Source organism: Mustela putorius, unplaced genomic scaffold, assembly GCF_011764305.1.
Source record: "Mustela putorius furo isolate JIRA1106 unplaced genomic scaffold, ASM1176430v1.1 tig00000238_pilon_pilon_pilon, whole genome shotgun sequence".
NCBI classification, from domain to species: domain Eukaryota; kingdom Metazoa; phylum Chordata; class Mammalia; order Carnivora; family Mustelidae; genus Mustela; species Mustela putorius.
In genome coordinates, this window is record NW_025421324.1 from 1,325,988 (window position 1) to 1,351,968 (window position 25,981).

Below are 25,981 nucleotides of genomic sequence, written 5' to 3' on the forward strand. Positions count from 1 at the left end.
TATCAGGGAGATCATATGATAGTTGTCTTTCTCTGATTGACTTATTTCGCTAAGCATGATACGCTCTAGTTCCATCCATGTTGTTGCAAATGGCAAGATTTCATTTCTTTTGATGGCTGCATAGTATTCCATTGTGTATATATACCACATCTTCTTGATCCATTCATCTGTTGATGGAGATCTTGGTTCTTTCCATAGTTTGGCTATTGTGGACATTGGGGTTATAAACATTTGGGTGCACGTGCCCCTTCAGATCACTATGTTTGTATCTTTAGGGAAAATACCCAGTAGTGCAATTGCTGGGACATAGGGTAGCTCTGTTTTCAACTTTTTGAGGAACCTCCATGCTGTTTTCCAGAGTGGTTGCACCAGCTTGCATTCCCACCAACAGTGTAGGAGGGGTCCCCTTTCTCCACATCCTCACCAGCATCTGTCATTTCCTAATTTGTTAATTCTAGCCATTCTGACTGGTGTGAGGTGGGATCTCATTGTGGTTTTGATTTGTATTTCCCTGATGCCAAGTGATGTGGAGCATTTTTTCATGTGTCTGTTGGCCATCTGGATGGCTTTTTTGCAGAAATGTCTGTTCATGTCCTCTGCCCATTTCGTGATTGGATTATTTGTTCTTTGGGTGTTGAGTTTGCTAAGCTCTTTACAGATTTTGGATACTAGTTCTTTATCTGATAGGTCATTTGCAAATATCTTCTCCCATTCTGTCAGTTGTCTTTTGGTTTTGCTAACTGTCTCCTTTGCTGTGCAAAAGCTTTTGATCTTGATGAAATCCCAATAGTTCATTTTTGCCCTTGCTTCCCTTGCATTTGGCGATGTTCCTCACTAGGTTTTGATTTGTATTTCTCTGATGCCGAGTGATGTGGAGCACTTTCCATGTGTCTGTTGGCCATCTTGATGTATACTTTGAAGAAATGTCTGTTCATGTCTTCTACCCATTTCTTGATTGGATTAATTGGCCTTTGGGTTTTGAGTTTGATTAGTTCTTTATAGATTTTAGACACTAGCCCTTTATCTGATATGTCACTTGCAAATATCTTCTCCCGTTATGTTTATTGTCTTTGTTTTCATTGGCTGTTTCCTTTGCTGTGCAAAAGCTTTTGATCTTGATGAAGTCCCACTAGTTCATTTGCCTTTGGTGATGTTTCTGGGAAGAAGTTGCTGTGGCTGAGATAAAAGAAGTTGCTGCCTGTGTTCTCCTCAAGGATTTTAATGGATTCCTGTGTCACATTGAGGTCTTTCATCCATTTTGTGTTTATTTTTGTGTGTGCTATAAGGAAATGGTCCAGTTTCATTCTTCTGCATGTGGCTGTCCAATTTTGCAACGCCATTTGTTGAAGATGCTGTCTTTTTTCCATTGGACATTCTTTCCTGCTTTGTCAAAGGTTAGCTGAACATAGAGTTGAGGGTTTATTTCTGGGCTCTCTATTCTGTTCCACTGATCTATGTGTCTGTTTCTGTACCCGTACCATACTGTCTTGATGATGACAGCTTCATAATAGAGCTTGAAGTCTGGAATTGTGATGCCGCCAACTTTGGCTTTCTTTTTTGACATTCTTCTGGCTCTTCATGGTCTTTTCTGGTTCCATATAAATTTTAGGATTATTTTTTCTGTTTTGTTGAGAAAATTGATGGTATTTTAATGGGGATTGCATTAAATGTGTAGATTGCTCTAGGTAGCATAGATGTTTTCATGATATTTGTTCTTCTGGTCCATGAACATGGAATGTTTTCCCATTTCTTTGTGTCTTCCTCAATTTTGTTCATGAATAATCTATAGTTTTCTGAGTACAGATTCTTTCCTCCTTTGGTTAGATTTATTTCAGGTATCTTATGATTTGGGTGCAATTGTAAATGGGATCAACTCCTTAATTTCTCTTTCTTCTGTCTTGTTGTTGGTGTATAGAAATGCAACTGATTTCTGTGCATTGATTTTATATCCTGACAATTTTGAATTCCTGCATGAGTTCTAGCAGTTTTGGAGTGGAGCCTTTAGGGTTTTCCACATATAGAATTATATCATCTTCAAAGAGTGAGAGTTTGATTTCTTTGCTAATTCAGATGGTAGGCATGCATTTTATTGAATTGATATATGCACGTAAAATAGAGCTTTTTTTTACTTATTAATACATAGTGAATTTCCCCCCTACATTATATGACAGCTATGTAGGGCAGTGACAAAGAGAGTCTGGGGTCACTTGTCAGAGTTCCAAGGTTTGAATCCAACATCCCCACTTACTTATATAACTTACAGCATGTTTCATTTTTACCTTTTTTATTTTATATTATTAGCCCCAGGGGTACAGGTCTGTGAATCATCAGGCTTACACATTTCACAACACTCATCATAGCACATACCCTCCCCAAAGTCCATAACCCGAGCACCCTCTCCCTACCCTCCTCCCCCCAGCAATCCTGTTTGTTTTGTGAGATTTAGAGCTCTTTATAATTTGTCTCCCTCCTGATCCCATCTTGTTTCATTGTTTCCTTTCCTACCCCCTACTTTGCTCCCCAATTCCTTATATCCTTATTATCATATGATAATTGTCTTTTTCTGATTGATTTATTTCTTTGACCACGTTTCTAAACCTCTCTGTACCAGTATGCACACAGGTGCAGACTGGAAGAGATGCTGAGTGAAATAAGTCAGGCAGAGAGAGTCAATTATCATATGGTTTCACTTATTTGTGGGGCACAAGAAATAACATGGAGGACAAGGGGAGACAGAGAGGAGAAGGGAGTTGAGGGAAATTGGAAGGGGAGGTGAACTATGAGAGACTATGGACTCTGAAAAACAATCTGAGAGGTTAGAAGTGGCCGGGGGTGGGAGGTTGGGGGGTTCAGGTGGTGGGTATTGGAGAGGGCACAGATTGCATGGAGCACTGGGTGTGGTGAAAAAATAACGAATCCTGTTTTTTCTGAAAATAAATAAATTAATTTAAAAAATAAAATAAAATAAAATTAGCAATGCTGGCCATTGGGTATATGACTGATTCTTTTTTTAAATTAAATTAATTAATGTATTTCCAGAAAACAGTACTCATTGTTTTTTCACCACACCCAGTGCTCCATGCAATCCGTGCCCTCTATAATACCCACCACCTGGACCCCAACCTCCCATCCCCCGCCCCTTCAAACCCCTCAGATTGTTTTTCAGAGTCCATAGTCTCTCATGATTCACCTCCCCTTCCAATTTACCCCAACTCCCTTCTCCTAACTCCCCATGTCCTCCAGGCTATTTGCATATGCTCCACAAATAAGTGAAACCATATGATAAGGGACTCTCTCTGCTTGACTTATTTCACTCAGCATAATCTCTTCCAGTCCCGTCCATATTGCTACAAAAGTTGGGTATTCAAATCTCAGTGTGCGATTGCTGCTTGGAACCTCTCTGGGGGTCTGGAGCTGCCCAGACAGCCACCACTGCCTTGACTTTGGGTACAAACAAAAGATCCTGCATCCCCAGGGATGGTGACTTGGAACCTGCTCTGCCAGTGGCCAGGAGGGAATTTACATAGGCTCTGCAGCCAGACTGAGACTTCTCTCTGAGAGGGAGGTCAGGGTGCGGTTTGTTTTCCTCTAAAACTACAAAAACCATCAAAAGTGGTCAAGGTGAGAGAGAAAAAGAAGTGAACAAACAAAAAAACCGCCTGAGATCAAAAGCCTGAAAAAAACCAGTTTCCTCAGAGCCCACCCCCTGGAGGGGGGCGGGAGGACTTAAGTCAGGGAACATCATTGACTGGAAACCTACGTGGCAGGCCCCTCCCCCAGAAAATAAACCAAGAAAGAAAAAAAAAAAGAGAGAGAGAAAAAATAAAGGACTACAACCACTACTTCATAGGAATTTTTTTTTTTTTTTTACTCATTCCCACTATTCTGGTTCATTTTTATTTATATATAGATTTTTTTAACCTATTTACCATCACAGCGAGCTGCCCAGTACATCAAATTCCATAATAACCTTCTAATCTGAACTTTTTGATACATACACCTATGTTTTTCTTTTGCATTTCTATTTTTTGAATTCCTTTTTTTTAAATTTTAGTTTAGTTTAGTCTAGTTTATTCCTTTTTATTTTTATTTTCTAATATTCATATAGAGTTAAACTTCAAAGTAATCCCCTTTCCCCAGTCAATACTACCCCTATAGATAAACCAATTTTTAATCCCCCTTTATCTTAGGAAAGTTGAGTCCTTTAACAAAGATACCAAGATATATCCAGGAAGAATCAAAACAATCTTCCTCACACACACTGGGAATTTATAACCACTCTCCCATCTTTTTCTTCCACCAGTGTTTCTGTGTTTTTGTGTTTGTCCTGATAGCATATAAATCTTACACTTGGGGTTCTTTTTGACGAAGTTCTTCCTTTGTTTGCATATATATATATATATATATATATATATATATATATATATATTTCTCTTGTCATATACTTTTACCAGTCTTTTTGTTTATCTGCGTTTGTTTGTTTACTTCATAAATCTTACCTTGGGGCCCATTTGGGCTGAACCTTCTCTATCATCTTTCCTTTCTTTCCTGTCTCTCTCTCTCTCTCTCTCTCTTTTTTCTTTTGTCTCATTTGGGCAGGGAATCCTGATGCTCAGAAGCGTTCCAGGGTGCACCTTGACTACACCATGGTCGATACATCCAGCTTCATCTGTTCAGCCATCTCTCACCAAAATGACTAGGAGGAGGAATGCCCAACAGAAGAAAATATATTTTTCTTTTTGAGTTGTTGTAGTTCCTTACAGATTAGGAACATTAATACTTTGTTATACTTGTGCTAATAACTTCATGAACTTTTATTTTTTAATATCTCCGTTCTAAAATCCATGGTAAGGATTTTTAAACAAAGTGCTGAAAATATTTATGTAGTGAAATCTATCTTTTCTTTCCTGTTTTCTTTAAAATTTATTTTTTATTTTCAGCATAACAGTATTCATTATTTTTGCACCACATTCAGTGCTCCATGCAATCCATGCCTTCTGTAATACCCACCACCTGGTACCCTGACCTCCCACCCCCCGCCCTGTCAAAACCCTCAGATTGTTTTTCAGAGTCCATAGTCTCTCATGGTTCACCTCCCCTTCCAATTTCCCCCAACTCCCTTCTCCATTCTAACTCTCCATGTCCTCCATGCTATTTGTTATGCTCCACAAATAAGTGAAACCATATGATAATTGACTTTCTCTGCTTGACTTATTTCAGTCAGCATCATCTCTTCCAGTCCTGTCCATGTTGCTACAAAAGTTGGGTATTTGTCCTTTCTGATGGAGGCATAATTTCTACTCTACTCTCTCTTTAGGTAACTACACACACACACACACACACACACATTTATATGTATATATTTTCTTCCTAATTTATAATTTGGATTTAACTTTTGGAATAAATTTCTAGGTGGTGGGTATTAGAGAGGGCACGGATTGCATGGAGAAGTGGGTGTGGTGCAAAAATAATGAATACTGTTACGTTGAAAATAAATAAAAATAAATTTTAAAAATTTCTAATTTATCTTTACATGGTGAAGTTTTAACTTTTTTTCAAAGTTGCCACCTTAGTTATATTTTAAAATAATTCTTCTCCATTGATTTCTTCTATTTTTAAAATCATATATTATGTCTCATTAATGTGGTATTAAGCTACATTTCTTGGCTATTCTGTTTGGTGTTAGCTTCTTCGCCCTTTACTCTTTCTGAAGATATTTGATTCTGTCATCTACACCTTTAAAACCCGCTGGTAATTTGATCATGAGTGTATTCAACTGGTAAAGTAATTTTTAGTTTAAGCATTGTTTTGCAATCCTCAGCCATGCCTTCCAGAATACAGTATACTGCAGCACCTTTTGAACCCAGTCTTATTTCCTTTCTGAAAATGACTATTTCACACCTTCAGTTTCAGCTGACAACTGTACCCCATATGTGCTCCACTTGGAACGGAAAATGAAGTATGTGGTAAGAAGGGCAAGGGAAGTGAGAAATGGTAGCCTCTTATATTCCCCTCTTCAAACCTCCCACCCACTTGTATGAATATGCACTTTCATTCAGATTTTCTCCTGTAGAACTGTCTATTAAAGGCTGACCCCTTCACTTGTACTCTGAATCCTGGTCTAACTCATCTACCAAAGATTTTGTTCCTGCAGAATCTCATTAATCTGAAACCATTTCCTTCTTCTCTTCTGGGTGATAACCAGAAGGATACAAATATGCTCTGATTATCCCAACATAAAGAACCCTTTACATGGCTCCATATCCCCTTCAGTTACTGATCCATTTTTTTTAAAGCTTCTCTTCAGGGGGAAAAAAAAAAGAGAATCTTAAATGGTGTGTCTATGCCCACTTCCTCTTCTGCTGACTTTCTGTTCACATATTAGCCCATTTCCAATCAAGCTCTGATTTCTTCCCATGGATCTGTTCTTTGTCAGAGTCATTATTGTTGTTTCAAATAAAGTGGTCATTTTTTTCTTTCCTTTAAAAAAAAAAAGAGATGTATTTGTTTATTTTAGAGAGTGAGAGAGTGCAAGTGGGAGGGGGAAAGGAAAGGAGAAGAGGCAAGGGGGAGATAACTTCAGGCAGACTCCCTACTGAGCGCACAACCCAACACACAGGGCTCAATCCCAGGACCCTGAGATCACAATCTGAGCTGAAATCAAGAGTGGGGAGCTTAAGTGAATGAGCCACCCAGGCAAACCTAAAGTGGTTATTTCTATATCTTCCTTTTTGAACTTTCAGCAACTTAGACACAGTTGACTATTTCCTTCTTCTTGAAACCATTTCTTCTCTTGGCTTCCAGATTCCACACACACTTGGTTTTTCTCCTTCTTCCCTTAACTCTCTTCGCCTGTTGAATTCCCTTGTCTTTCTGAATTTAGAACTTCCCCTGGGTAAAAACATGGACCTCTTTTTCTTCTCATTCAATAAGCTCTTCCTGAGTAATTAATCTATTTGCATCGGTTTAAATATCATCTACACACTGTTGATGGCCAAAGACCTGACTACTTCCATAAACCACAGGCTCATATATCTAATTGTCCATTTGCCATGTCTAATAGAAATTTCAAACTTAATCTAAAACATAACTCTAGATACATTCTCCTGGCAGCCTGTTCTTCCCTCATTCGTTTTTGTTTTTGTTTTTGTTTTTGTTTTTTGGTGCAGGAAAGCAGTGTTTTTAAGGATTTTATTCATTTATTTTTATTATTTTAAAATTTCTTTTCAGCGTAACAGTATTCATTGTTTTTGCAATACACCCAGTGCTCCATGCAATCCATGTCCCCTCTAATACCCACCAACTTGTTCCCCCAACCTCCCACCCCCCACCCCTTCCAGACTCTCAGGTTGTTTTTCAGAGTCCATAGTCTCTCATGGTTCATCTCCCCTTCCAATTTCCCTCAACTCCCTTCTCCTCTCAATCTCCCCATATCCTCCATGTTATTTCCTATGCTCCACAAATAAGTGAAACCATATGATAATTGACTCTCTCTGCTTGACTTATTTCACTCAGCACAATCTCTTCCAGTCCCATCAATGTTGCTACAAATGTTGGGTATTCATCCTTTCTGATGGAGGCATAATACTCCATAGTGTCTATGGGCCACATCTTCCTTATCCATTCGTCCGTTGAAGGGCATCTTGGTTCTTTCCATAGTTTGGCGACTGTGGCCATTGCTTCTATAAACATTGGGGTACAGATGGCCCTTCTTTTCACTACAATTGTATCTTTGTCCTCCCCCTTATTCTTATTCGATGCCTTCTTACCTTTTACATCCTACCACACGTTTACCTGATTAACTCTTTCATTCTTCAGTTTTCAACTCAAAATCACCTCTTCAGGAATTATTCTGTATGCTTTTTAAAAGTCTGCAACTATATGCAAATTCAGTAACTTTTTATCAAAATATACAAGTCTGAGACATTTGAGAAATCTTTCCCGGTAGGCCTCTCCTCTTGCCCCTTCTGACAACACATTTATTTAGCTTCTCTTTCTATTCCTCTGATTTTTGATCCTCTGGGCCTGATTTGCTACTCTTCATCCACCTTGACACATTGATAACTCCAAGGTTCCATCTCGTATTCTTTCCTACTGTCTCTGACACCATGTCTCATCCAGGACTGCACTTCAGAATTATCTTGGGATATTTTTGCAAGATGTAAGTATTGCTAAAACCCTTGGTGTGTCAAAACTTGCATTTATATGAAGTAAATTTCGAAATCTATTTCTCCAGCCCATATCTCTCTCCTAAACTCAAACTTTATTTATTAATTTAAAATTATATTTCTTGAGTAATAGCAATGGCTGGACTTTTTTTCTACAAGTATAATGCAGGATCAACAAATCAGTCACAGTCTTTATTGCCATGGAATTTACATGGTAATGGTGGAATCAGACATTAAGCAAAATAATCACACAATTCTTTTAAATAAAAGCCATCCCACTGCCTAAAAAGCAGCATATAATTTTATTGTGCTGAAGAATCACATGGGACTTGTTACAGATGGAGATTCCTGAGATTGACTAACCTACCCAATCCTATACTGAGAAATATTTTCAACTATCAACCCAGGGATGGCTTCAAGTCATGATACAAAGCAATGGTCTATATTATAAATGCCCTACGAAGGCATAAAGTAGGTGTTCCTGCCCTCCATTTTTTAACGTATCCTCATTTTTATTGCTGTCCCATGAATTCCCCAATCTTCATCATTCTAAGTATTACATATGGGGCAAATTCTTCAGTATTGAATTCAAAGCATTTCTCACTCTTTGGCTTTGCAGCTCACTATTTTCTTTTCTTTTTTTTTTAAATTTATTTTTTATTTATTTTCAGCATAACAGTATTTATTATTTTTGCATCACACCCAGTGTTCCATGCAATCTGTGCCCTCTATAATACCCACGACCTGGTACCCAGACCTCCCACCCCTCTCCTCTTCATAACCCTCAGGTTGTTTTTCAGAGTCCATAGTCTCTCATGGTTCACTTCCCCTTCCAATTTCCCCCAACTCTCTTCTCCTCTCTATCTCCCAATGTCCTCCATGTTATTTGTTATGCTTCACAAATAAGTGAAACCATATGATAATTGACTCTCTCTACTTGACTTATTTCACTCAGCATAATCTCTTCCAGTCCCGTCCATGTTGCTACAAAAGTTGGGTATTAGTCCTTTCTGATGGAGGCATAATACTCCATAGTGTATATGGACCACATCTTGCTTATCCATTCGTCTGTTGAAGGGCATCTTGGTTCGTTCCACAATTTGGCGACCATGGCCATTGCTGCTATAAATATTGGGGTACAGATGGCCTTTCTTTTCACGACATCTGTATCTTTGGGGTAAATACCCAGTAGTGCAATGGCAGGGTCATAGGGAAGTTATATTTTTAATTTCTTTTTTTTTTTTTACTCTTTTTAAATTTATTTTATTTAAATTCAATTAGTTAACATATAGTGTAACATTAATTTTCAATGTAGAGTTGTTATTCATCCATTGCATGACTTAATGTCTACTAAGTGCCCATTATATGAAGTACCCTCCTTAATGCCCATCACCCAGTTACCCCATCCCCTCACCCACCTCCCCTCCAGTAACCCTCAGTTTGTTTCCTAGAGTTAAGAATCTCATGGTTTTTCTCCCTCTCTGATTTCATCTTATTCTATTTTTCCCATCCTTCCCCTATGATCCTCTGTTTTGTTTCTTAAATTCCACATATGAGTGAAACCATATGATAATTGTCTTTCTCTGATTGACTTATTTCACTCAGCATAATTCCCTCCAGTTCCATCCACATCCATGTAAATGGTAAGATTTCATCTTTTTTGTTGGCTGGGTAATATTCCATTGTGTGTGTATGTGTGTGTGTGTATATACACACACACACATATATACCATCTCTTCTTTATCCATTCATCTGTCAATGGACATCTTGGCTCTCTACATAGTTGAGTTATTGTGGACATTGCTACTATAAACATTGGGGTGTGGGTCCCCCTTCAGATCACGATGTTTTTTTTTTTCTTTTGGGTAAATACCTAGTATTGCAATTGTTGGGTTGTAGGGTAGCTCTATTTTTAACTTCTGGAGGAACCTCTGTACTGCTTCCCATAGTGGCTGTACCAGCTCACATTCCCACCAACAGTGTAAGAGGGTTCCCCTTTCTCCACATCCTCACCAACATTGTTGTTTTCTGTTTTCTTAATTTTAGCCATTCTGACTGGTATGAGGTGGTATCTCATTGTGGTTTTGACTTGTATTACCCTGATGCCAAGTAATGTGGAGTAATTTTTCATGTCTTCATGGGAGAAGTGTCTGTTCATATCTTCTGCCCATTTTTTGATATGATTGTCTGTTTTGTGCGTGTTGAGTTTGAGGAGTTCTTTATAGAACTGGATATCAACCTTTTGTCTGTACTGCCATTTGCAAATCTCTTCTCCCATTCCATGGGTTGCTTCTTTGTTTTCTTGACTGTTTCCTTTGCTGTGCAGAAGCTTTTGATTTTGATGAAGTCCCAAAAGTTTATTTTCACTTTTGTTTCCTTTGCCTTTGGAGACCTATCTTGAAAGAAGTTTCTGTGGCTGATATCGAAGAGATTACTGCCTATGTTCTCCTCTAGGATTCTGATGGATTCCTGTCTCACATTGAGGTATTTTATCCATTTTGAGTTTATTTTTGTGTACGGTGTAAGAGAATGGTCGAATTTCATTCTTCTACATATAGCTGCCCAGTTTTCCCAGCACCATTAATTGAAGGTCCTCCCAATTGATGCAGAAAAAGCATTTGACAAAATCCAGCATCCGTTCCTGATTAAAACGCTTCAAAGTATTGGGATAGAGGGAACATTCCTGAGCTTCATCAAATCTATCTATGAAAGACCCACAGCAAATATCAGTCTCAATGGGAAAAAGCTTGCATCTTTCCCGTTGAGATCAGGAACACAACAAGGATGCCCACTCTCACCACTCTTGTTCAACATAGTATTAGAAGTCCTAGCAACAGCAATCAGACAACAAAGAGAAAAAAAAAGTATCCAAATTGGCAATGAAGAAGTCAAACTCTCTCTCTTCACAGATGACATGATTCTTTATATGGAAAACCCAAAATACTCCACTCCCAAACTACTAGAACTCATACAGCAATTCAACAACATGGCAGGATACAAAGTAAATGTACAGAAATCAGTGGCTTTCTTATACACTAACAATGAAAATACAGAAAGGGAAATTAGAGAATTGATTCCATTTACTACAGCACCAAGAACCATAAGATATCTGGGAATAAACCTAACCAAAGAGGTAAAGGATCTGTACTCGAGGAACTACAGAACACTCATGAAATAAATTGAAGAAGACACAAAAAGATGGAAGACCATTCCATATTCTTTGATCTGAAGAATAAACATTTTAAAAATGTCTATACTGCCTAGAGCAATCTATACTTTTAATGCCATTCTGATCAAAATTCCACCGGTATTCTTCAAAGAGCTGGAGCAAATAATCCAAAAATTTGTATGGAATCAGAAGAGACCCCGAATCGCTAAGGAAATGTTGAAAAACAAAAATAAAATAGGGGGCATCATGTTACCTGATTTCAAGCTTTACTACAAAGCTATGATCACCAAGACAACATGGTAATGGCATCAAAACAGACCCATAGACCAGTGGAACAGAGTAGACAGCCCAGATATGGACCCTCAACTCTATGGTCAAATAATATTCAACAAAACAGGAAAAAATATACAGTGGAAAAAAGACAGTCTCTTCAATAAATGGTGCTGTAGCTCACTACTTTCTTATATTACACATACTCTTAGAAAAATTCTACTATTCTTATTCCTTAAATGTACTTTATTTTACATCTCAGAAATTATTAAATTGAGAATTTAAGGCCATGTTAGAACTAAACATCATGAAGACCTTACTTTTCATGTCTATATACACAGCTTCTAGAAATGCTCCTCTTCAAAATATATTTGATGAATATATTCATCAAACACCCGGTGCTTATCACAAGTGCACTCCTTAATCCCCTAACCCTTTTCCCCACTGTCCTTCCCTTCTATACTTCTTGTCTGTGTCTATTAAGGTGTCTTACATTGACTAGGCCCTTTACTAAGTTTATTTTAGAAGAGACATAGGAAAAAAGGAGAAGGAAAAGAAGTGGAGGAATGGGATGAAAATGGGAAGTTTTACAAAAAACTCACTTCTCTCTACATCCTTAAAACTGTCATGATTAAAGATCCCCACCTTGCAAGTTGGTGCAGCCTCCTTGGAGAATAGTGTGGCTATTCCTCAAAAAATTAAAAATAGAACTTCCCTATGACACTGCCATTGCAATACTGGGTATTTACCCCAAAGATACAGATGTCGTGAAAAGAAGGGCCATCTGTACCCCAATGTTTATAGCAGCAATGGCCACGGTCGCCAAACTGTGGAAAGAACCAAGATGCCCTTCAATGGACGAATGAATAAGGAAGATGTGCTCCATATACACTATGGAGTATTATGCCTCCATCAGAAAGGATGAATACCCAACATTTTGTAGCAACATGGACGGGACTGGAAGAGATTATGTTGAGTGAAATAAGTCAAGTAGAGAGAGTCAATTATCATATGGCTTCACTTATTTGTGGAGCATTACAAATAGCCTGGAGAACATGGGGAGTTAGAGAGGAGAAGGCAATTGAGGGAAGTTGGAAGGGGAGGTGAAGCATTAGAGACTATGGACTCTGAAAAACAACCTGAGGGTTATGAAGAGGCGAGGGGTGGGAGGTGGGGGTAACAGATGGTGGGTATTATAGAGGGCACGGATTGCATGGAGCACTGGGTGTGGTGCAAAAATAATAAATACTGTTATGCTGAAAATAAAGAAAAAATAAATTAAAAAAAAATGACTTACTGAAAGCCAAAAAAAAAAAGAAAAGATTCCCACCTTCAAAAAGATGATCTTGCAGTCACTCTTCTGAGAGCCCCTTTGACATCCTTGTTTCTCAGACTGTAAATGATGGGGTTCAGCATGGGTGTCACTGCTGAGTAGAACACAGAGATCATTTTATCCCTTTCATTCATTATCTTGGAGTTTGGCCTCATGTAGGCAAATATTGCTGATCCATAGAAGAGGACAACAACAATGAGATGGGAGCCACAGGTAGAGAAAGCCTTGAACCTCCCCTCCCCAGAATGCATCTGGATTACTGTGGAGATAATATTCCAGTAGGAGACAAGGATCAGGCAGACAGGAGCTAAGAGGATGACCACACCCATTGTAAAGATGGCCATTTCTGTGCTGTAGGTATTTGTTGAAGCCAGCTTCAAGAGGGCAGGAGGTTCACAAAAAAAATGGTTGATAATATTGTTCCCTGTGTAGGGCAGACGCAGTGTGAATGTGGTGTCCACCAAAGACACAAACGCTCCGCTGACCCAGGACCCTGTGGCCAGTTGGACACATAACCAATGTGTCATGATGGTGGAGTAGTGCAGGGGCTTGCAGACAGCCACATAACGGTCATAGGACATCACCGCCAGCAATGCACATTCTGTACACCCAACTAGAAGTAAAACAAATATCTGTGTTGAGCATCCAGCAAAAGAAATGGTTTTCCTCTTTATGAGAAAGTGGACAAGCACCTGGGGCACTGTGGTCGTAGAAAAACAGAGATCAGCAAAGGACAAGTTTCTAAGGAAAAAGTACATGGGTGTGTGGAGTCTAGAGTCTATGTGAATGAGCAAAATGATAAGCAGATTTCCCAGTACTGTCAGCAGGTAGATGATCAGAAAAAGGAAAAAGAGCAGGACTTGTGTCTGTGGATCTTGTGAGAGGCCCAGGAAGACAAATTCAGTCACATAGGTTTGGTTTTCTTCTCCCATGAAAATTTATTACTGTTTATATGTCAGCACCAAGAAAAGAAACACATATTGTCCAGTTATAAAAATTATATCTGAGTAACTTAGGTATTAATAAGCATCAGAACTGGGCTGTTGATTTCCATCTCCTAACAGATTTCCTGTCAGAAGAGAGAATTCTCTTTTTACTTAGTATTTTTGACAGATGAAAGTCATTTCTGATTTGCTCTCCCTTTGAATCTTTCAGTTGCTCCAGAGGGCCAGAAATAATCCTGAATATGCTACATGACCAAACTTCAGCAGGACTACATATAGTCATGATAAGACTATAGTGCTGCTCACAGTGCATCCTTCATTTTATGTAGGTTTGGAAGCAAACAAATTGACGTTGCTTTAAACTAGTTAGGTTTTTATGCTGCAAACTATCTGATAAAACTATCTGATAACATTAAGAAAGCTGATTTTTTTGAATATTTTTGCAAAATAATCCTAAAGAAGCACTCTGAGCAAGAACTAGTAAATTAAAGGATGATGTAGTAGTCTGTGATCCTGGTCCTTAATTAAATTCTTCCTTTATCTGTTTTTAGTGTGAAGAGGATGTTGAGGAACATCAGTTAAGAAAAAAAAAAGCTGCCTCATTGATTGTTGCACTCAGAAGCATCCTTTAAACATGACTTAATCTGTCCTCCACACTTTATCTCTTTTTGCACAAGGTCCTTTGGCAATAATAATACTAATTTCCATGTGTTGGGCCCTCGTGCCAGAAATTGTTTGTGTACACTTATTTTTAACTTATTTTATCTTTACATAGATGATGAAACAAAGGTTCAGAAAAAATTTTGTTTTCTCAGTCTTTCTGTATCCTGCGATTCTTTTTCTTTCTTACTCAAAAACTCATAGTAGAGAAGGCTAAACTTTCACCCAGTTATATCTGTCTATTTCCCATATCCACTCTGAGAAGACCAATCCATCGACCTTCATTTTATGGGTTTTAAAGCTAATCCACTGTGGCAGAGCTATCTTTAGTCACAAAAACAATCAGGCATACATGCACAGATATTTTAAAATAATTTCGGGTGGTCTTGGCCAACAGACACATGAAAAAAATGCTCATTGGCATCAGGGAAACACAAATCAAAACCACAATAAGATACCACCTCACACCTGTTAGAATGGCTAAAATTAGCAAGTCAGGAAACACCAGATGTTGGCAAGGGATGAGAGAAAGGGGAACTCTCTTACACTGTTGGTGAGAATGCAATGTGGTACAGCCACTCTGGGAAACAGTATGGAGGTTCCTAAAAAGTCAAAAAGTTAAAAATAGTGCAATAGACTCAGAAGTTGCATTATTGGGTATTTACCCAAAGGATACAAACAGTGATTCAAAGGAACACTTGCACCCCAATGTTTATAGCAGCAATGTCCACAATTGCCAAACTATGAAAGGAGCTGAGATGTTCATCATCAGATGAATAGATAAAGAACATGTGATATATATATCTCAGTATCTATATAATGAAATATTGCTCAGACATCAAAAAAATGAAATCTTACCATTTGGAATGACGTGGTTGGAAATAGAGGGTATTATGCTAAGTGAAATAAGTCAATCAGAGGAAGACAATTATCATATGATTTCACATATGTGTTGAATTTAAGAAATAAAATGGAGGATCATAGGGGGAAGAGAGGGAAAAATAAAATAAGGTGAAACCAGAGAGGGAGACAAACTATAAGAGACTCTTAACTATAGGAAACAAACTGAGGGTTGCTGGAGGGAAAGTGGGGAAGGGGGAATGGGATAACTGGGTGATGGGCATTAAGAAGGGCACTTGATGTAAAGAGTTATATGCATTTGATGAAACACTAAATTGTACCTTTGAAACTAATAATAAACTAATAACAGTGTATGTCAACTACATTGAATTTAAATAAAAAAATTAAACAACCTAAGATAAAGTAAGTACGTTAAAGCTTATTTTAGACATTTATTGGGTGGTTAAATTCAGAGGGGCTAGAATGGTCCTGTGAAGGAATTTGAAGTTTATTTTGTTTTCCTTTTCTTTCTTTTTTCTTTCTTTCTTTCTTTCTTTCTTTCTTTCCTTCTTTCTTTCTTTTTCTTTCTTTCCATCTCCCTGACTGTTTTTTCTTCAAAACAGTAAAGCATATGTCACTTATCTTTATTATCTGTTTATTCCTACCATCTGAGACATAGCAGAGGTTGTCTGCTATGTGTTGGGAACGATGCCTGACTGGCTCAGTTGGTAGAGCATGTGACTCTTGATTTTGAGGTTGTGAGATTGAGCCTCATGTTGGATATAGAGATTACTTAAAAATGAAATATTAAAAAAAAGTTAAGTTGAATGGGTGAACAAAGCATGCTGACACTCCACACCAAAACATTTGCCATTAGCACACCAACATATTCCCTTTCGCAAGAGAAATGTAAGTTAGAAGAAAGGACTATGTTGGCAGTTGAGATGTTGAATTCTGATCTGGGATTAGGACAATCTTGGTTTAGAAGATCCCAGGACTGATCACCTGGCTAAAGAGAGTGAATGAACTGACCATTACCCACATCCAAACAAGGAAGGGTGAGTTCAATATGAGAGGGGGCAAGATACCTGGATTTGTGTATACCTGCACATTCAAATTAGCATACTCACACAGTCTTTTGTTTCATCCAGGGATGTCTGGCCACAAGAAGATTCTGCCTGTGTGCCTAGGACAGGTGGTCAAGGTCCCCTCCTGGTCCTGCCTACTCACACTGTCCAAACCCAGTGGCTAAATGGAACAAGGAGGGAATCCCTGAAAAGAGAATATTGAGACAACAAGAGGCCAAGGAGAATCTGGCAGATTAGCTTTTGGTGCAAAATGAGAGATAGGACGAGAGGAGAAAGGAGTTGGGGGAAAATAGAAGGGGAGGTGAACCATGAGAGACTATGGACTCTGAAAAGCGATCTGAGGTTTTTGGCAGGGAGGGGGGTGGGAGGTCATGGTACCAGGTGGTGAGTATTATAGAGGGCACGGATTGCAAGGAGCACTGGGTGTGGTGCAAAAGTAATGAATACTGTTATGCTGAAAATAAAAAATAAAGTTAAAAAAAAAAAAAAAGGAGAGACAGGGCTTATTCACAACCCTTGAAGTCACGCAGGTATCCTGGGTGAGTAGCTTAATCCTCTCCAGAGGAGTTGTAAAACAGGGTGAATGAGGCTATCACTCAAGACAATCAGTAAAAAAGAAGAGCATGTATTCTCTGTCGAAGCCAGATAAAAAAGAGATGGGAGTGAAAGGCGGAGTCCATCCCAATGACAGAATCAAAATTTCAGACTCTCTAAAAGGATTAAGTCCCCCTAATTACCTTATCTGCTCTCACCTGGTGGACTGGCAAGAGACAAACACAGGACATTGGGTGCAGTGATGAAGCAGAAGTTAATCAATGAAGGAAGTTATGGTTTCTGTAGTCTGTTAATCCATAGCCGAATAGGCAACTTCCATTGCTTTTACCACATATCTTGAAGGTTGGAACATCGTCTTGTCTACAAGTCCTGTTATACCCAAAGCCAATGAGAATGATTGTATTAAAATCCCCAATTCACCAAGAAACATGCCTTAAGGATTTTCCTGGGTTTAAGTCTTTAAGCCTGAGTTCCTAAGAGCTATTGTAAACAGGGAAGTCCCTGGAGCAATTTGTGCTATTAACTTTTTAAAACATTTCTACAATAAGAGATACCCTGGGGGCATTTTTCATTCTACTCATATACTGAAATATCTGAATCTTATCTGGTAATCAGGTGCTACTCTACTGTTTCTCAAACCAGTCTAAGGACCACTTGTGTCTCTAAATTGTTAGTATTTTTAAAATGGAGGTTTTAATAATGATGGTAACATAAAAGACAAAAGTACATTTTGCATCATTTGGTTGATGACTACCAAAATTACTGCTACCAAGGACTTCAGAACCCATGTGTGCAACTGTACTCAAAATGCTTTAATTAAAATCTTCAGCTAATGGAAATGGTGATGGGGTTGCGGCAAAGCTCTAAACTACAGATGGGTGATGCAGTTTAAGATATCAGGACTGTTTAAATGAAGGCTTTATTGTAGCTATTCAAATATAGAAGGGTGGTGTGAGAACAAAGTCAGCATATAACAAAGGGCCATGTAAAAAAGTCCAGAAGAGAATTCTTGGTTTCCTCAACCTCCCTTTTTGAGTCTCTCCCATCATCTACAGAATTGCTCAGGCCAAAGACTTAGGGATATTTCATTACTCACTTTTTAAATCTTGTATAAATGATCTACTCAGATATCTTACCATCACCTCTGGCTCCCCATTGCTACAACCCTAGCTAAGACCAGTATCTCTTTCCTGGGCTACTGCAATAAAACTCATTCTTATTGATTGTTTTTTTTTGTTTCCATACTTGTCCACTTATAATCCACTTCCCATACAATACTCAATGTGACCTTTAGAAGTATATTATCAAGATGGCTTTCTTTGAAAACTAAAATAAAATCAATTGCCTTTTCAGAACTTCCAAGCTTGCAATGGGTTGAATTGTAACCCCCAAAATATGTCCACTTGGAACCTCACAACACGATCATATTTGGTATAACGACCTTTGCCGCTGTAGTTATATTCAAAATGAAATCATCCTGGAGTAGGGTGAATGCTAACCAGTGACATATGTCTTCTTAAGAAAATGGGAAGAAGGGGCACATGGGTTAAGACTTCTTTTTTTTTTTAATTTTTTATTTTATATGAACATATATTTTTGTCCCCAGGGGTACAGGTCTGTGTATCACCAGGTTTACACACTTCACAGCACTCACCAAAGCACATACCCTCCCCAATGTCCATAATCCCACCCCCTTCTCCCAAACCCCCTCCCCCCAGCAACCCTCAGTTTGTTTTGTGAGATCAAGAGTCACTTATGGTTTGTCTCTCTCCCAATCCCATCTTGTTTCATTGATTCTTTTCCTACCCACTTAAGCCCCCATGTTGCATCACCACTTCCTCATATCAGGGAGATCATGATAGTTGTCTTTCTCTGCTTGACTTATTTCGCTAAGCATGATACGCTCTAGTTCCATCCATGTTGTCGCAAATGGCAAGATTTCATTTCTTTTGATGGCTTCTGCCTTCGGCTCAGGTCATGATCCCAGGGTCCTGGCATAGAGCCCTGCATTGGGCTCTCTGCTCAGCGGGGAGCCTGCTTTCCCTCCCCCCCCTCCCCCCCCCCCGCCCTGCATGCCTCTATGCCTACTTGTGATCACTTTCTGTCAAATAAATAAATAAAATATTTAACAAAAGCGAAAAGAAACTTTTGGGACTCCATCAAAATCAAAAGCTTCTGCACAGTAAAGGAAACAGTCAAGAAAACAAAGAGGCAACCCACGGAATGGGAGAAGATATTTGCAAATGACAGTACAGACAAAAGGTTGATATCCAGGATCTATAATGAACTCCTCAAACTCAGCACACATGAAACAGGCAAACATATCAAACAATGGGCAGAAGATATGAACAGACACTTCTCCAATCAAAACATACAAATGACTATCAGACACATGAAAAAATGTTCATCATCACTAGCCCTCAGGGAGATACAAATTAAAACCACATTGAGATATCACCTTACACCAGTTAGAATGGCCAAAATTAACAAAACAGGAAACAACATGTGTTGGAGAGGATGTGGAGAAAGGGAACCCTCTTCCACTGTTGGTGGGAATGCAAGTTGGTGCAGCCTCTTTGGAGAACAGTGTGGAGATTCCTCAAGAAATTAAAAAGAGAGCTTCCCTATGACCCTGCCATTGCACTACTGGGTATTTACCCCAAAGATAAAGATGTCGTGAAAAGAAGAGCCATCTGCACCCCAATGTTTATAGCAGCAATGGCCACTGTTGCCAAACTATGGAAAGAACCAAGATGCCCTTTAACGGACGAATGGATAAGGAAGATGTGGTCCATATACACTATGGAGTATTATGCCTCCATCAGAAAAGACTAATACCCAACATTTGTAGCAACATGGATGGGACTGGAAGAGATTATGCTGAGTGAAATAAGTCAAGCAGAGAGAGTCAATTATCATATGGTTTCACTTATTTGTGGAGCATAACAAATAGCATGGTGGACATGGGGAGTTAGGAGAAGGGAGTTGGGGTGAATTGGAAGGGGAGATGAATCATGAGAGACTATGGACTCTGAAAAACAATCTGAGGGGTTTGAAGTGGCAGGGGGATGGGAGGTTGGGGTACCAGGTGGTGGGTATTATAGAGGGCACAGATTGCATGGAGCACTGGGTATGGTGAAAAAATAATGAATACTGTTTTTCTGAAAATAATTAATAAAAATTAATTAATAAAAAAAGAAGAAAAGAAAAGGGGAATATAGGGACACCTGGGTGGCTCAGTTGTTTGAGCATCTAACTCTTTGTTTTAGCTCAGGTCATGATCTCTGGGTCATGAGATCAAGCACTAAGTTGGGCTCCATGCTCAACAGGGAGTTTGCTTGAAATTCTCTCTCCCTCCCACTCTGCCCCTCTCTTTGCTTGTGTGCTCTCTCTCTCTCAAATAAATAAATAAATAAATACTTAAAAAAAAAAGAAGTGGGACGGACACAGAGGGAGGGAAGGTCATATTAAGGCAGAGGCGGAGATTGGAATTATACTGCCACAAACTAGGGAACACTTCAGTGCCAAAAGCTTGAAGAAGCAAGGAAGGGTTCTCTCCCAGAGCCTTGGGAGGGAGTATAGTCTACAAGATGGAGCAAGTTAGACAAAACAAGACAAATACCATATGATTTTACCTATATGTGGAATTTAAGAAACAAAACAAATAAAATGAGAGAGAGACCGACTCATAAATACAGAGAAAAATCTAGTGATTGCCAAATGGAAGAGGGTAGGGGAGATGAAATTGGTGAAAGGGATAAAGAGGTACAAACATTCGGTTATAACATCACTAAGTCATGAAGTGTAAAGTACAGCATAGGAATCTAGCCAACAATACTATAATAACTGTCAGGTGGCAGATGATATCTACATTTATTATGGTAAGCATTATGTAATGTATATAAATATCAAATCATTATGTTGTACACCTGAAACTAATATAATATTGTATGTCATCTATACTTCAATTAAAAAATATAAATTATTTTATTTACATCATAGCCTCTCAAAGAATCTGTAGTACAAGATCAGTTTTTTGTTTCCTTGCATAAGATCATGTTGATACATATAATCTGAAAATAATACAACTCACAGCTGCCTAGTGAATCTATTATTGCATACATTTATTCTCCCATGCAGAGTCATTACGCACACAATGTATTCAATTCAGCAGGGACATCATGACACATAATGATGAGCAATGGATGCCCAGAACAAGCCAGGGACACTGAAGCTGGAGCAACCAGATCTCAGTGTGGCAAGCTTGATTTTCATCAAGATCTCCTCATTTTCTCTGGCTCCTGCCATACTTCATCCATAATAACTTTGTTTATAGATGGTCATGAAGTCATAGCAGAACTCCAAGTTGAAATTTTTCTTGGTAAAAGATAAAATTTTCTATATTCTTCTTGCTGTGTGAAAGGAGGGTTTGGCTATGGTCAGCAGCACTCTTCTATATGACAAGAATCCCTACAAGATGCTCCATGGAAGATGGGGTGTGACAATCAGGGGATATTTGTAAGTCTGGGAAATGAAGTACAAATGGTACATGTTTGTGACTTAGGACTTCTGCCATGAGAAAGAAAAAATCATGCGGGGGAAATGGACAGAACTTTGATGGTCCCCAGCTACGTTTTTTCATGGCTCACAGGCTCTGCAGCCAGGCATGGAAATTGGTAGTGTTTCTACATGCCAATGAAGAGTTGGGTCAATTCCACTTAATACTTGCAGGTAGAGATTTAGCTGAGGGTAAAGAACAACAGTGGATTTCCTTCTAAGGGAGTGGCAGTGCACACACTGACCATCAGTGAGTAGCCACAAGCATTACCAGTAGTGCTTTTGCCAAAAATTTTTGGCAAGTTGTGAAAAAGGATAATGGGGCCATTTAATCCCACAGAATAAGTTACATCTTCTGGGATTGCTTCTCATATGTCAGCCATCCTTTTCCACTTTCCAAAAAGGAGAACTTAATGGATACTGGCACAATCAAACCTGCAGAAGAGGGAGGAGCATGTCTGAGGAGGGAACAGCTGTGATGTATTAGTGTCACAGATGTTTCTGATAAGAGAGTTCTGATGTAGGCACATTGCTTCTTAATTCTCGTTCCTTCAACCCAACAATTGTTCTTGGAGAGAAGGAGTGTGTGATATGTGAAAATGTATGTTGGACTATGAGATCCCACACATTATTGTCTAAGCCAGTAGCTCCCCCATGTGTAGTTGAATTAACTATAGCAGTATTTTGGGACTCTACAGCAAAACAACACAACCCCTACAAACAAAACAAAATAAGAAAGAGGCTTCCATATCAGAGTTTTAAGGTAAAAAAATAATTGATATTTTTCACATGAAATTATAGAATTTAGCATATTTTTTTCATTTATTTATTTTCAGCATAACAGTATCATTATTTTTCCACCACACCCAGTGCTCCATGCAATCCATGCCCTCTATAATACCCACCACCTGGTACCCCGACCTCCCACCGCCCCCCCCACTTCAAACCCCTCACACTGTTTTTCAGAGTCCATAGTCTCTCATGATTCACCTCCCCTTCCAATTTACTCCAACCTCCTTCTCTCTAACTCCCCATGTCCTCCATGCTTTTTGTTATGCTCCACAAATAAGTGAAACCATATGATAATTGACTCTCTCTGCTTGACTTATTTCACTCAGCATAATCTCTTCCAGTCCCATCCATGTTGCTACAAAAGTTGGGTATATATGGACCACATCTTCCTTATCCATTCATCCGTTGAAGGGCATCTTGGTCCAGCATCTGTGGATGACTGTAGATGTTAGCATGGGATGAGGCTGACAACAAGCAATGGAGTTTAGAAGCAAAAGTATTATCTCTGGGTGAAAATGAATTAGTGACTTAGGAATGCAGTATAAATGAAGTTCCTCTTTGATGTATAAAAATATTAATATAATATGATATAAATATATAACTTATATTATATGTAATGCAGTAGCAAAAAAGCGGTTATGAGGCAAGTGAGCCATAACCACAGAGAAGAATCTTGGAACAACATGCAGGTGACAAACTTGAAAACATCCTTGATATACAAGCATTACCCTTATAGATGTATCAGCCTAGGGATAGTTCAGAGAGAAAGCTGTTAAAAATGTCAAATCAGGGGGTGCCTAGGTGGCTCAGTGGGTTAAAACCTCTGCTTCAACTCGGGTCATGATCCCAAGGTCCTGGGATCGAGCCCCATATCGGGTTCTCTCCTGTGCAGGGAACCTGCTTCCTCCCCTTTCTCTCTGCCTGCCTCTCTGCCCACTTGTGCTCTCTGTCTGTCAAATAAGTAAATAAAATCTTAAAAAAAAAATGTTGAATCAGTTTGGAATGTCTTCATTCCCAAAGCTGTATATCAATATAAAGATTCTTGCCTCTGAGAGGGTTTATCTTCCAAATATTTTCATAAATGCCTCCTTCACATCCTTGTTTGGGTTCATCATGGATGTTACAACTGAGTAGAACACAGAGATCACCTTATCCCCTTCACTTATGTTCTTGGAATTTGGACGCATGTAGGTAAATATTGTTGAGCCATAGAAGAAGACAACAACAGTGAGATGAGAACCCAAGTAGAAAAGACCTTGGGCCTCCCCTCTCCTAACTGTATCTGAATCACAGTGAATATAATATTCCAATAGGAGAAAAGGATGAGGGAAAGAGGACCAAGGAGAATTACCACACCTATTGCAAAGATGGCAATCTCAGCTTTGTAGGTTTCTTCTGAAGCCAACTTCAGGAGTGCAGGAGGTTCACAAAAATAATGATTAATTATGTTCTGTCCGTGGTATGACAGACATAAAGTAAATGTTGTGTCTACCAGAGATACAAATGCTCCAGTGGCCCAGGACCCTATGCTCAGCTGTATACACACCCTCTGGGTCATGAGCATGGAGTAGTGAAGGGGCTTACAGACAGCCACATAGCGGTCATAGGACATCACTGCTAGGAGGGAACTTTCTGTACACCCAGCTACTAGGAAAAAAATCATCTGAATTGAACACCCAGCAAAGGAAATGGTTTTTCTCATTACTAGCAAATGGAATAACATCTGGGGGATGATTGTTGTAGAGAAACAGAGATCAGTAAATGACAAGTTTTTAAGGAAGAAGTACATTGGTGTTTGAAGTCGAGAGTCGATATGAATTAGCATTATGATGAGATTTCCCAACAGAGTTATCAGGTAGATGATGAGAAACACCACAAACAGGAGGATCTGTATCTGCCGATCTGAAGAAAGGCCCAGCAAGATAAATTCAGTCACATAGGTTTGGTTTTCTGTGCCCATTGATGTTTATTTCTGCCTAAACATTAGCATAACTAGGGCAATCAGAAGTTGACTATAATGGAAAATCAAATCTTGAAAGCAAAGATCTCATTGCAAGAACAAAAGTATTTGATTGAAAACATTCTTGGAAGCATTTAAGACATTTGATTTTCTAAAAGTTCCATACCTAATTCTTTTTTTTTAATGATTTTTTTTAATTTTCAGCATAACAGTATTCATTATTTTTGCATTACACCCAGTGCTCCATGCAATCTGTGCCCTCTATAATACCCACCACCTGGTTCCCCCAACCTCCCACCCCCCCGCCACTTCTACTGTGTCAGCAATGTGGAAGACTAAGGCATAATGGGCCCACATCATTACTGAGCCAAGATGTTGGAGACAAGACCAGACTTGGGTAACACCACACACTTTGGAACAAAGGACAACCCTTTGTGGAGATAAAATGGCACCACAATAGCTGTCTGCACAATGGCAGTGTCTTTTCTGGTGCGACTAGTGTTTGAGCTCACTCATGCTGCTGTTTGTTTTATAATATTCAATGAGTTGTGTAGGTGCATCAGTAGGAAATCAGGTTCTGGTCCAATGCTTTGTAGTCAGGCAGAAATACTATTCAGTTTATATATTACTGTATATCAGGAATAAGCAAAGGATAACATGGCTGGGTGTAAGCTAATAGAAAAGGAAATTAGAGAATGTAGCTGGGGACATGGGCAAATGATTGGCACTTGTGGCTGGAGTCTTCTATCCTTGAGAAGGGTTATGGTCAAATAATCTTCAACAAAGCAGGAAAAAAATATCTGGTGGAAAAAAGTCTGTTCAATAAATGGTGCTGGGAAAATTGTACAGCTATATATAGAAGAATGAAACTCAACCATTCTCTCATACCATACATAGAGATAAACTCAAAATGGATGAAAGACCTCAATGTGAGGCATGGATCTATCAAAATCTGAGAGGAGAACATAAGCAGTAACCTCTTTGATATTGGCCACAGAAACATCTTTCAAGACACATCTCCAAAGGCAAAGGAAACAAGAGTGAAAATGAGCTTTTGGGACTTCATCAAGATCAAAAGCTTCTGCACAGAAAAGGTAACAGTCAAAAAAAACAAAGAGGAAATCCGTGGAATGGGAGAGAATATTCACAAATGACATTACAGAAAAAGGGCTGATATCCAAGATCTATAAAGAACCCCTCAAACTCAACACCCAAAAAACAGATAATCATGTTAAAAATGGGTAGAATACATAAACAGATACATCAGAAAAGACACATAGACAAGTGGAACAGAGTAGAGATCCCAGATATGGACCCTCAACTCTATGGTCAAATAATCTTCAACAAAACAAGAAAAAATATACAGTGGAAAAAAGACAGTCTCTTCAATAAATGGTGCAGGTAAAATGGGACAGCTATGTGTAGAAGAATGAAATGCAACCATTCTCTTACACTGTACACAAAGATAAGCTCAAAATGGATAAAAGACCTCAATGTGAGACAGGAATCCATCAGAATCCTGGAGGAGAACATAGGTAGTAACCTCTTCCATATCAGCCACGGCAACTTCTTTCAAGATATGAAAGGTATTTCAAGATTTCCAAAGGCAAAGGAAACAAAAGTGAAAATGAGCTTTTGGGACTTC

The 25,981-nt window shown here is 38.8% G+C and overlaps 2 protein-coding genes across 2 annotated transcripts; both read right to left on the minus strand.

Moving 5' to 3' along the window:
* Positions 1 to 12,939: 12,939 nt before the first annotated feature.
* On the minus strand, positions 12,940 to 13,872 carry LOC106004698 (olfactory receptor 2D3-like). Its single transcript, XM_013050983.2, has one exon. The coding sequence runs from the start codon at positions 13,870 to 13,872 to the stop codon at positions 12,940 to 12,942; it is 933 nt and encodes a 310-aa protein (XP_012906437.2).
* A 9,562-nt stretch (positions 13,873 to 23,434) lies between these two features.
* LOC123391548 (olfactory receptor 2D3-like) lies at positions 23,435 to 24,336 on the minus strand. The gene is given in 2 exon segments (XM_045078275.1): positions 23,435 to 23,619; positions 23,622 to 24,336. Coding segments are annotated over 2 exon segments (900 nt in total).
* Positions 24,337 to 25,981: the final 1,645 nt, after the last annotated feature.

Bases quoted from the DNA above. Each gene is read 5' to 3' on its own strand.
- LOC106004698 (XM_013050983.2), bottom strand. From the start codon at position 13,872: ATGGGAGAAGAAAACCAAACCTATGTGACTGAATTTGTCTTCCTGGGC.